Source organism: Panthera leo, chromosome C1 (assembly GCF_018350215.1).
Source record: "Panthera leo isolate Ple1 chromosome C1, P.leo_Ple1_pat1.1, whole genome shotgun sequence".
Taxonomy (NCBI): Eukaryota; Metazoa; Chordata; class Mammalia; order Carnivora; family Felidae; genus Panthera; species Panthera leo.
The window spans coordinates 118,241,611-118,254,483 of record NC_056686.1 but is presented as its reverse complement, the minus strand read 5'-3'; the positions used below and the strand labels follow the sequence as shown (position 1 = coordinate 118,254,483).

The 12,873-nt window shown below is 46.2% G+C and overlaps 1 protein-coding gene across 3 annotated transcripts in view; it reads left to right on the top strand.

Moving 5' to 3' along the window:
- The window catches only part of STEAP3 (STEAP3 metalloreductase), a 51,953-nt gene extending 45,220 nt beyond the window's left edge, over positions 1-6,733 (top strand). For all 3 annotated transcript variants that reach the window (XM_042954225.1, XM_042954227.1, XM_042954226.1), the window contains exon 5: positions 3,899-6,733. In XM_042954225.1, coding sequence (XP_042810159.1) covers positions 3,899-4,180 — 282 coding nt within the window. In that variant the 3' untranslated portion in view covers positions 4,181-6,733. The remainder of the gene's footprint in view (positions 1-3,898) is intronic.
- The last annotated feature ends 6,140 nt before the right edge of the window (positions 6,734-12,873 follow it).

Sequence of the window (12,873 nt, the reverse complement as noted above, 5' to 3'; positions counted from 1 at the left end):
TTCTTAGTCCCCCCCGCACAGGAGCATCATCACTGAATTTCTAAAAGCTAAAGATGCCTCAGCCCCACCCCAAACCAATCTAGTCTGCATTTCCGGGCCAGGCGTGGGCATTCATATTATTCCCCAGCCCCCCAGGCGATCTTACCATGTAACCAGATCTGAAAACCACAGTCCCAGACTCAGGGGTAAAAGGCACTTCCCAGGCATCTGAGCAAAGCCCAGTAAATCCACCTGAGTTAGGCAAGCAACAGTTTGGGGCTGGGGAGCTGGTTGAGGGACCCCAGCATGGCGTCTGGCTTGTTCAAGATTTTTTCCTGATGGTCTGTGTTGGGGGCTTTTCCTTCCCCCTCAATTTTTTTTTTTTAAATTGTAGTGAAATAACACAAAATTTACTCTCTTAACCAGTTTTAAATGTTCAGTTCAGTGATATTAAGTACATCCACGCTGCGGTGCAACCCTCCCCACCATCCATCTCCACGGGTCTTTTCATCTTGCAACACTGACCCCATGTCCCCATTAATCACTAACTCCCCACTGCCCACACCCCCAGCCCCTGGCAATCACCACTCCACCGTCTCTGACTTTTACTGCCTCACAGAAGTGCCCTGATGTAGTATTTGTCTTTTTGTGACGGGCTCATTTCACTTAGCATCATGTCCTCGGGGTTCGTCCATGGCAGAGCAGGTGTCAAAACTACCTTCCTTTTCATTTTTAAAAAAAAAAAATTTTTTTTAACGTTTTATTTATTTTTGAGACAGGGAGAGACAGAGCATGAACAGGGGAGGGTCAGAGAGAGGGAGACACAGAATCTGAAACAGGCTTCAGGCTCCGAGCTGTCAGCGCAGAGCCCGATGCGGGGCTCAAACTCACAGACCGCGAGATCATGACCTGAGACAAAGTCGGCCGCTTAACCAACTGAGCCACCCAGGCGCCCCCCTTTTCACTTTTTTTAATGTTCATTTATTTATTTATTTTGAGAGAGAGAGAGCACAAACGGGGGAGAGAGAGGGAGAGAATCCCAAGCAGGCTCAGCGCTGGCAGCGAGGAGCCTGAAGCGGGAGCTCGATCTCACAGACCATGAGATTGTGACCTGAGCCGAAATCAAGAGTCAGGCGCTTGACCAACTTGAGCCACCCAGGTGCCCCAAAACTGCCTTCCTTTTTAAAGGCTGAATAATATTCCACTGTTTAGAGTGATGACACTTTGCCTATCGATTCATCTGTTGGTGGACGCTCGGGCTGCTCTTGCATTTTGGCTATCGGGCACAGTGCTGGTACCAGCATGGGGTATATACCAATCTCTTCAGGACCCTGCTCGTAGTCCTTTGGGGGTGTATACCAGAAGTGAGAGTGCTGGAGCCCATGGTAATTGTATTTTTAATTTATTGAGGAACCTCCCTCCTGTCTTCCATAGCAGCTGCAGCCTTTCATATTCCCACCCACGGTGCACGAGGTCTCACATTTCTCCATATACTTTCAACACTTGTTTTCTGGTTTTTTGATGGTAGCCATTCTAACAGGCACGAGGCAACATACTGTGGTTGGATTTGCATTTCTCTAATGATCAGTGATGCAGAACATCTCTTCCATTGCTTATTGCCCATTCAGAGATCTTCTTTGGAGAAACTTCTGTTCAAGTACTTTGCCTATTTTTGAATCGGGTTGTTTGGTTTTCTTTTTCTTTTTAAAGTTTATTTGAGCGTGAACGGGGTAAGGAGAGAGAGAGGGAATCCCAAGCAGGCTGTGCACCGTCAGCACAGAGCCTGACGCAGGGCTCGAACTCACGACCCGTAAGAGCATCACTTGAGCCGAAATCAAGAGTCGGACGCTTAATCAACTGAACCGCCCAGGTGCCCCTGTGTCATTTGGTATTCCGTTGTTGAGTTTAGGAGTTCTCTATGTATTGCGGATATGAATTCCAAATATTTTCTCAGTGCTGGAGACCTTTGTAACCCCAGTCTTCAATATCAGTAGATCAGAACTAAGAAAAAGTTGGTGTGGTTCAGAAGTTGCTAAGAGATTTGGCGTTCTTGATAGATACATCTGGAAGTGACGAGGATTTGGCTGTGACTCGCAGGCGGGGAGCCTTCCACTTTGGGGACTGACCATTTTAATTTGACCTGACTGTGGGGAGTAGCACAGATCCAACGATGGCTTTTCCCAACAGGCTGTGTTGAGCCAGGAAATTGTTAAAGATGGGATAAAGACATCCTTGAAGTGGTTAAAAGCTAAGGAAAACCAGAGATGCCTAGGAGGAGAGAAACTGGGGGTCTTCCGGCAACTAGTATTTTTCAGGGCTCAAGAATGCTGTGCTTGGGAACCTCTCTATGAACATATAGTGGCTGGTCATTAGAAAATGTTTGTTTCTTCAGAGAAGTACTGTAAGCAGTTCTCCCAAACAATGTTCTTTCGCATACTGAGGTGTCACATCTTTGGTGTCCGTACTGGAGTGGATATCAGCAAGGCGTCCCCCCGCGCTAGGGAGGAGCGAGAATGAGGCACGGTAGCAGAATTGGACCCACTTCGAGCTGTGCCTGAGGGGTGTGCGGACAAGACCGTCTCTCAACCAAACCCCTGGATCGATGCTGACAAGCTGGGCTGGAAGGAAATCCAGGAGGCCCAATTGTAGCTTCCCCGTGGAAAGCTCAAAAGCAACCCATAAAGAGTACCCTGAGGGACCGTCATACTGCCGCATTTCAATTAAACCCTTACAGGCTCTCCTTGGAGAAAATGCAAATGTGTGCACTGCTTGATAGGTCCCTGCTATTTTCATCCCTTATGCAATGAACACAGGGCTCTCCTGCCCCAAATCTCTCGGTGGTTCCTCAGTACCGCCCAGTGCCTCTCCCCCCCACCTGCCATGAAGCCCTAACCCTTGGTGCCCTGTGCTGTCCGTCACCCCGGCCTCATCTGGGGGGCTGCAGAACGCCGATCCATACAGCGCTTCCTCCACATCTCCAGCTCCAGCTTTGGGAAGCACGGACTTCCCACTGAGGCTGATTTAGTGGCTTGCCCGGGGTCACAGTGTCATGCGAGACTATACCACCAACAGTAGACTCTGGAACACCTCATTTGTCGTCCACAAGAACTTGACCTGCCACAGAGTCCGAGGCTAGAGCTACAGATCAGCACTTCCCAGCTATTTACGGGCCGCAGCTTCTGTTTAGGTTCGTGACAGTCTCCATCTCTGCGCATCCCCTTCCAGGCAGGAGAGTGCCCTAGTGGGGTTTCCCGCTGAGGTGTTCGTGAGTCGGGGCGTGGACTGGAGGGGAGGGACCGGTACCCATCAAGCCTAGGGCTTCACAAATAGCGTCAGGTGACCCGGCCCGCAGGCCTCTTGAGCCACTCTCACGACTGGTGCCAAAGCCACCTGCCAAGTACGCTTGTCACTTTGTGTTTAAATCAACCTAAAACCAGTTCACCTTTTTATCTCCCCTCATCTTAGGCCAATTATTATTTGTGAAACTATGGCTTTGGTATGCTGGGAGACACCTGGTACTCTAAGATACGTTGAAATATGAGCAAAACTAGTACAATGTTTTTAAACGTCTTTGAACTGCATTCCATCGAAGTCCTCTGGTGGCTGCCAGAATAACACAGTTTGGGGAAGAAACCGCCTCACTTTATCAGATGCTCATGATTCAGTCAGTCCCTACACACCTGCAGGCTGGAGGCATGATTGTCATTTTTCCGTTGGGGAAACTGAGGCTCAGAGAGTTCAGGGAGTAGTAGTAAGATCATGCAGAGAGGGGGTCATGGGGCTGGGACTGGAACCCAGAGTCTTGACTACCAAGGCAACCCCTGCCTTCCTTCCCCTCTGCCAGGCAAGCCAGTGAGCCTTTGTCTGTCTGTGTCTGTCATCCCCCTGGCCCTAACTCCATCCTTCCTTTCTTCCGCAGTCCACCCTGGGCTTCGTGGCCCTCGTGCTGAGCACCCTCCACACGCTCACCTACGGCTGGACCCGTGCCTTCGAAGACAGCCATTACAAGTTCTACCTGCCTCCCACCTTCACGCTCACGCTGCTGGTGCCCTGTGTCGTTATCCTGGCCAAAGCTCTGTTCCTGCTGCCCTGCTTCAGCCGCAGACTCTCCAGAATCCGGAGGGGCTGGGAGAAGGACGGTGCCGCCAAGTTTATGCTGCCGATGGACCACGCCCTGGCCCAGAAGACGAGCCACGTGTGAGGTGCCTGCCTCTGGCCCCAGAAACCAGACACAGGCAGGACAGTGCCCTGGGCCTGCCGGGGCTGCTTTTCTCGATCGAGCAGGATGGTGAAATGGTGCACACATTGGTGGTGTGAGGTCTGAATTCCTGGGACACCAGTGTAGGTGGCAACATTCAGAATGGCACACACACACGTGTGTGTGATATATATGTTCATGTATATTTCATATATATATATACACATATATATATATAACAGGATTTGCATTTATACTTAAAGAGTTGAGCCCCTGAGATTTCAACTTGTAGATTTAAAAGCAAGGGCCAGATGTTAGAACAGCAGCTCACAGTGTTGTGATCTCTGCAGAAATAGACACACACTCTTTGCACAGAAAAGGCAGTAAGAGGCTCGTACCTTGGTGGATTCCATCCATTTGTGTCCCACTCCCTTTTTGCTGCTTTCCCAAGGCTTTTGTCGAGTTGGAGCCCAAAGGGGGCAGATAAGAGCTCTGCCTGGAGCCTCATGGGATCACAGGGTGGAAGGGTCGCCAGCGAGCAGGGGGTGGGCTCCTCCCTCATTCACCTTCGGCGGCAGCAGGAGGTCAGGCGGTTGCTAGGACCCTGGGGGGTGAGCCTGGTGTCTGTGCCCTGGGAGCAAATTAAAGATGAGTCCTTTGCGGGGTCGGGGCCGAAGCTGTCCCCTCTAATCCTCCTTGAGCTGGGGAGATTTTTTTTTTTTTTTTCCTGAAAGTCAGAAGTCACCACAGCGGCTACACATTGATCCTCCTGCGGGAGTGTGAAGTCACCTCCGCGTAGGAGCCACTAATGAACCGTCTTGAGAACAAGGGTAATTTTTTTCCCCTCCTTTAAGTTGGTGATGACTGTTCTTCAAACCACTGTGCCTTCTCACCTTTCAGATCATTAGTTTGGATATCTCTTAGGAAGGCCCAGAGCAGGCCCTCTGGAAATCAGTTCGAGGGGGAGGGGGAAACATAGCAGACAGCCCTCAGCATCACAGCTGAGGCTTTTCTCAGACCTGCCCAGGGCACCGAAGGACTGTCCCCGCTGAACTGGTCCTGTGGAAAAACCTTGGGACCTCATCAGATGCCCTCTGCTGCTGCCAGGCAGAGAACCTGCCAGAAAACCTCACTGGCTCCAAGTTCCACACTGCTCCAGGGAAAACAGGGAGCACATGGGCGATGGTGACCCCAAGGATCACCAACCCCAGTCAGTTACACTCAGAATAGTTGGGAGGGTCTTTTCTACCAAAGCTGCAAACTCGTCAGACTGCTGCCCCAAAGCACAAGAGGCTGGACCCCAACCAGGGCTGCAGGACACGTGTCCTCGAAGCCCATGCCAACCCTTGCTGGTTCCTACTGAAACTGCTGTGATTTCCCCTGTGGATAAATAGCTGTTCTTGGCTGAGCCCCCCCGACCCCAGAACCAGGATGATCTGTCCTCTCCACCAAAAAAAAAAAAAAAAAAAAAAAAAAAGGACTTGTAGCCACAGAGGGGACAGGGTCCCAACGGAAGACATGAGTGAGACAAACACTGACCTCTGCTCCAAATGGGGAGTGTGGGTCTTCTGGGCCACAGGTATCTTAGGAGCACGGTCGAGCCAGCAAAGGCTGGCAAGACAGCGCTACGAGAAGAGGGTGCCCCTGCCTCCCCCAGAGAGGCTTCATGAGCTCATGTCTGCAGAACGCATTAGGGTCCTTTAGTGAAAAGGGGGTGGGAAAAAAAAAAAAAAGCCAAGTGCAAGAGTATCTCATTAGGCCGGTGACTGATGGAGGGAAGGTGGCGCAGGCGAAGTTGTCTGCTTCCTGCAGATGTTTTCCTTCTGCTCCTGCAAGGCTGAGCTGCAGAAGTTTGCCTTCCACATGGGCCCCCACGAAGCGGCGCCGTGATCCTCGGAGATGCTCGCTGAAAAGGAGGCAGGCGAAGCACAGATTCCAGCATTTGCTTAACACAATGAGGGCCCTTCAGTGTCCTGCTGATTGGAAGCAAGGAGAACATGGGCGACTGGGATCCACCAGGATCTCCAACCCCAGGCAGTACTGGTGGCCTTCCTTCTCTGACCCTCCTCCCTGGGCCCAGGGAATTTCCTTATACCAAAGATGCTGACACACGGCAAAATCCAGCATGCTCCCTCCCCTTCCCCGTCCACCTCCTGCTGCAGGTGCTCCTAAGAGAAGAAAATGGTTCCAAGGTGGGGGTGGCAGGAGGGAACAGGTGCAGCAGGGGACCTGGCCACCCACCAACTGGACAGTCGACTCATGAAAGGCGGGGGGGGCTGTGTGTTGGGCCTTGATCTGGTGTCTGCTGCTCTTCCCTACCTCACCAGGCAGCTGGCAACAGCACCCCCCATGAGAGTGGGTCATTCCCTTTCAGCCTGGTAAATTCTATGTGCCTCTGGGTACAAAAGTGCCTGAACCAATGTGCTCCAGAAGTCCTAAATGCCATGGTCTGAGGTTTAAAATCAATGCCATTGAAACAGTCTGTGTATTTTGTGTTTGAAACCTTGTAGGGCTTGTCTAAGAAGCAACAGAAATAAACCCCTAACCTTCTGTGAACTTCAGGCTTTCATTTCTGTCCCGCCGATCACCTGCCCACTCATTCGCTCATTGGCTCAGTGAGCCTTCTGACTGGTGCTTGCTCTGAGGCAATATGCAAGGTGAGTACAGAATGATCTGGGCTAGAGCTCACCTCTGAGGAAGGGTAGACATGAAGATCTTCAGCAACAGGCAAGGAAGGACATGGAGGAGATCCAGGTGACAACGTGGTGGCGGTGGCAGGATGCAGAGGAGGGGGGATGCGAAAGGGGCATCCGAAGCCCCTTCCTGGAAGGCTTCCTGGAGGGGGCGGCATCTGTGCTGCTGTCAGAAGGCTGCAGCCTTGAATGCAGGTGAGAGCTGCAGTGCTTCTCAAACTAGAATGTGCACAGGAGCGCATGTGGATCTTGTTCAAACGCAGCTCTGAGTCACGGATCTGGGATGAAGCCGAACCTGTGCATTTCTAATAAGCTCCCAGGTGCCCTGGATGGTGTTGATCCTCAGGGATCAGGGCTGAGATGGCTTCCTTTGGCCCCTTGTGCTGCGTCTCTGCCCTGTTACCAACTTCCCCAGGACGTTGGTCCCATGGCTGCCCTGGAGAGCTGTGCCCCTGCACACTGCAGATGTGGCTGCGACCCCTGTTCTCTGAAAGGCAGAAGGAGCAAACGCACAACCCACCAGAGCCACAGGCTTGCGCTCTGTGTGTTCCGTGTGGGATGTCCCCTGGGTGGTCCCACAAGTCGGTCCTGGGTCCATCAAGAAAACAAGAACTCTTCAGAGAACAGCCACTATCATGCAGTCAACCTTTTCTACTGAAGCAGAACTGGCTTACTGTATAGGGAAGAAAAAACCCATACGCACAAAGCAGTCTAGTGGCTAAAAACCATTTCCTGGGAACAATGACTGAAAGATGGCCTTGAGCCCCTGATAAGAGTTTTCCAAAGAAAGAACCATGGTCAGAAAACAACTTCACTACAATAGTTTTCAACAACAAAACAAATCACATGCTTAGAGTTTTGCTTTTCTGCTCTGTGTCCTTCCACACATCACGGTGAGAGAGTTAAGCTTTAAAAGTGATAGAATGTCCATTATTAAGTTCTTGTGTGGTTTCACACAAGAACTAAGGAACGACCAGAATAACTCATGTAAGTTTAAGAGAAGATCACTCAGCTACTTGATAAGCTGAATCTTTTCCGAAAGCAATGACGTGGGCCCTTGGAAGTACAGAAGCTTGCTTCTACTGGGTCACTGCCCTGGTGTCTTTACAAAGAGGAAGCTAGAACCATTAGAGCAGAAATTCTCAATCTTACCAGACCAGCACCAACTTGTTCTAATGAATACTTGAAAATCTATTTTTACTAACCTAAAATGAAATTCAGAAATAGAACCTACCTATGCATATATTTTTTAAATCAATATAATAAGTTCTTAATTAAAACGAAATAGAGAGGCACCTGGGTGCCTCAGTTGGTTAAGTGTCTGACTTCAGCTCATGTCATGATCTCACGGGTTGTGACTTCGAGCCCCGCGTCAGGCTCTGTGCTGATAGCTCAGAGTCTGGAGCTTGCTTTGGACTCTGTGTCTCCCTCTCTCTCTGCTCTCCCCAGCTTGCACTCTGTCTCTCTCTCTCAAAAATAAATAAAAAACGTTAAAAAAATTAAAAAATACATTTATATAAAATGAAAATAATTTACACTAATATATACAATACTGATAATAGTAATTATTATGAGTAATAATCATACAGTAATTGGTTTCAGGAGACATACAATAATACTCAACATTGTTGACCTTTATAACTGACATTTTATTTTTTTAAGTTTATTTATTATGAGAGAGCAAATCCCAAGCAGGCTCTGCAGTGTCAGTGCAGAACCCGACATGGGGCCTGAACCCACAAACCAGGAGATCATGACCCAAGCCGAAATCAAGAGTCCAATGCTCAACTGACTGAGCCAACCAAGTGTCCCTTTGACATTTTAAAGTAAGGGCTAAAGAGGGGCACCTGGCTGGCTCAGTTGCTTAAGTGTCCACTCTTGATATCAGCTCAGGTCGTGATCTTGGGGTCATGGGATCGAGCCCCATGTTAGGGTCTCCCTGACAGCATGGAGCCTGCTTGGGATGCCCTCTCTCCTCCCTCTGGCCCTTCCCTGCTTGCATCTCTCAAAATAAATAAAAGAAATAAGGGATAAAGGAAGTGTAAGTGTGTGCGTGTGTGTGTGTGCGTGCATGCACACGCGTGCACTGAGTGTCTGAAACAGTATTGAATGCTGTGGAGAAGCAACATGCAGAGCAGTAAGTGTCCACTGAATTTGAAAATAGGGAAACTTTACGGTGAGAATGTCGATGCGGTGTTGGAGGACTGGGGAGGAATGGAGACGCTAAGGAAATGGAGACTAGTTCTGGACAACTCATCCAAGAGTTGGTTATAAAGCGGGAGAGAGAGAGGATTGGTAACTGGGGAGAAATAGAAGGACAGAAAGAGAGCTCGTTTTTTTTTTTTTTTTCCCATGGTTTTAATCTGAACGTGTTTTGGGTGTTCCTGGAAAAGAACAAGATAAACCGGAGTGGCTGAAGACAAGAGAGACAGAGACAGAATGGGAATCCCAAGTCCTAGAGGATATGGAAAGAGCACAGGTGGCTTCAGTGAGAAGGAGGAGTGGCCTGTCTTTTAAAACTAGGTTACAAATAATTGTTGGATAAAGTGAAAAAGGAGCTGTCCAGGGAAGCTTAATAGGGGGTTAACCAAATGAAACGACTGGTTTATAACATTTTTTTGTCTAAGGTGAAAGATACTAATTTTGTTTCCTGGAAAGTGTGCCAAGTGGAGGTTTTGCCCAGTTAAATTCTGTTTTCCCCCACCACTTTCTGTAGTAACTCCAGGTCCTTTATCTGAGTTCAGGTTGACCTCTGATAGTTATGCAAAATTCTTTGGCTTCATGTTTGTGTCCTCTGTCGAGAAATGGGCAGTCACAAATGGAACCTTTGATACACTTCACAACCAAAAGCCTCAATGTCAATCCTCCCGTAAAGTGAATTATCAACCCCTTGTTTATTGAGTGTTGATTTCATTTACCAGACCAGAAGCCTAGCTTATTTCTATAATCTCTATCATAGGCAGAGCTTACTTTTAAAGGTCTAATCTAGGGGCACCCGGGTGGCTCAGTTGGTTGGGCGACCGACTTCAGCTCGGGTCATGATCTCACAGTCTGTGAGTTCGAGCCCCGTGTCGGGCTCTGTGCTGACAGCTCGGAGCCTGGAGCCTACTTCAGATTCTGTGTCTCCTACCCCTCCCCTGCTCACGCTCTGTGTCTGTCTCTCAATAATAAATAAACGCTAAAAAAAATTTTTGTTAAATGAAAATAAGAACAGTTTTAACTTACTAGAGAATTCATTAATGCTTTCACTTCGTGAGGAGTCTTCCTGCTACACAGCAACTAGTTCCTGAACAAAAGACATACTTTTTAAAAAATTTTTTTAATGTTTATTTATTTTTGACAGACAGAGCATGAGTGGGGGAGGGGCAGAGAGAGGGAGACACAGAATCCAAAGCAGGCTCCAGGCTCCAAGCTGTCAGCACAGAGCCCGACGCGGGGCTTGAACTCACAGACTGCGAGATCATGACCTGAACCGAAGTCGGACACTCAACCGACTGAGCCACCCAGGCGCCCCAAAAGACATACTTTTAAATGTACTGCTAAACTCTCAGGAGGTAAGAGAAACCACCATGGCAGAAAATAAATGAGAGCATGCATGCACATACAAATAAGACAATGCTGTCCTTGGCTCCTGGCAAAAGCAAATTTAAGTCCTTTCTGGAGAAGAGCAACCTCAGTTCAGACCAACCAATGAAAGCTCCATATCTAAGATCAACAAACCACAGGTGAGAATCAGCAGAGACACAACTCCCAAGGACTTCAAAGAATAGAACTATCAAATAGAGAATAATGATAAACTAAAGGATTAAAAAATAGAATCACAAAAATAAGTAAGAAATAAGGCACAATGAAAGGACTTGATAGGATGAAAAACGAAAATTCAGGAATGAAAGATTGTTGGAAACAAGCCTAATTTGATGGATTTAACTGCAGGTTGAAGAAAATTAGTGAATTCTAAATTGGAGCTGAAGAAATTACCCAGAATGAAAAAAAAAAGAGAGAGACAAATAGATAAAAAATACAAAAGAGAGGTTAAAATGAAAAAGTCTAACATACAAATAAATGGAGCCCCAGGATGAAAGAATGGTAGAGAGGCAAATTTTAAAGAGATAAGGGCTGAGGATTTTCCAAAAGCAATGAAAGACGGAAATCTAAAAAAAGCAGAAAGTGTAATGCATGCCATCGAGCAGGAAAACAAATTTGGAAAATGAAACCACACCCAGACACACTAAGAAGCTCAAAAAGCAGCTGGAGAAAAGTGACAGATTATTTGCAGTTATGAAATTATAACAAACTTAACCAATGGAAATCAGAAAATAGTGATCTAATATCTTGAAAGTACAGAGAAGAAATAACTGTCAACTTAGAGCAAAACTAATCTTTAAGAAAGAAGGCAAAATAAGGACATTTCAGATATAGAAAAATTAGAGAGTTTACCAATAGTTCTGATCTCAAGAACTACTAAAAAGTACACTTCAGATAGAAGGAAAACGATCCCAAACGGGGAACAAAAAAAACAAGGAATGATAAGCAAAGAAATAGTGACCATACAGGTACATCTAAACAAGCCATGTCTATATGAAATAATAATCATGTCCACTTACATGGGTGCTCTTTTAAAAGGCACACTAAAAGACTAGACAACAATGACATGTAAGGTGACTGAGTAAATGATTGAGTTAAAATGTTCTGAGACTCCTGTATCTGTTTGAGAGTGGGAGAAATCATGGACTAATTCAGATTTTGTTAACTAAGCTTGGAAAAATGCCAAAGATAACCACTAAAAACCTTAAAATATAACATCCAAATCCTTAGGGGAGGAAAAAATGAAATAAGAAAACAAACAAAAATTTCAATTCTTAAAAAAGCAAGAAAAGAAAAATAGCATAGAAAAAGCAGCAGATATCAAAAACAAAAAGCAGATGTTAGAAACAAATCCACCTATATCAATAATCACAATAAATACAAATGCATTAAACTCTTGAGTTAAAAGATAGAGACTGCTAGATCGGATTTTTCAATATAGTTATATGCTATCTACAAGTGGCATACCTAAAAACTAAAGATAAAGCTATAGTAAAAAATGTGTTAGGCAAAAACAAACCAAATGAAAGTTGAGGTGGCTAGATTATTATACAAAGTACACTTTATGTCAAAGAACATTATTAGGGATAGAGATAGTCACTGTATAATGATAAAGATTTAAATATTTTAGAATTGTATGTATTTAATAATGCAGCTTCAAAATACATAAAGAAAAAAAGGGAGGAAATATAGGGAAATTTATCATTACTGGGAGATTGCAACAAACAAAAAGTTGTCTGTGTGGGTTTAATTTTTTTTTTTAATCTCTCAGCAAAATAAGAATAGAAGGGAATTTCCTTAATCCGACAAAGGTAATCTATTAAAACTTTACAGCAAATATTATTCTTAATGGTGAAATTTAGCAGCAGTTCACTTACAATCAAGAACAAAAATGCTCACAGTCACCACTCCTACTTAAGATTGTACCAGAGGAAGGGCCGACTGGGTGGCTCAGTCGGTTGAGCATCCGACTTCAGCTCAGGTCATGATCTCATGGTTCGTGGGCTCAAGTCCCATGTTGGGCTCTGTGCTGACAGCTCAGAGCCTGGAGCCTGCTTAGGATTCTGTGTCTCCCTCTCTCTCTGCCCCTCCCCCACTTGTGCTCTGTCTCTCAAAAATAAATAAAACATTAAAAAAAAAAAAAAAAGGATTGTGCCAGAGGTACTAGCCAATGCGAAAGAAGAAAATAGTACATGAAACAAATGGTGTATACAGAATAAGAGAAAAAGACACAAAACTCATTATTTACAAGTAATAATAATTTCCTATACTGGAAACCCGAAAGAATCTACAAATCTTTATAGGTAATAAGAGTGTTTAGCTATTCTTCTTCTTCTTCTTCTTTTTTTTTTTTTTTTTTTTTTTTTTTTTGAGAGAGAAAGAGCAAGTGGGGGGGGGGGGGGCAGGGGCAGAGGGAGA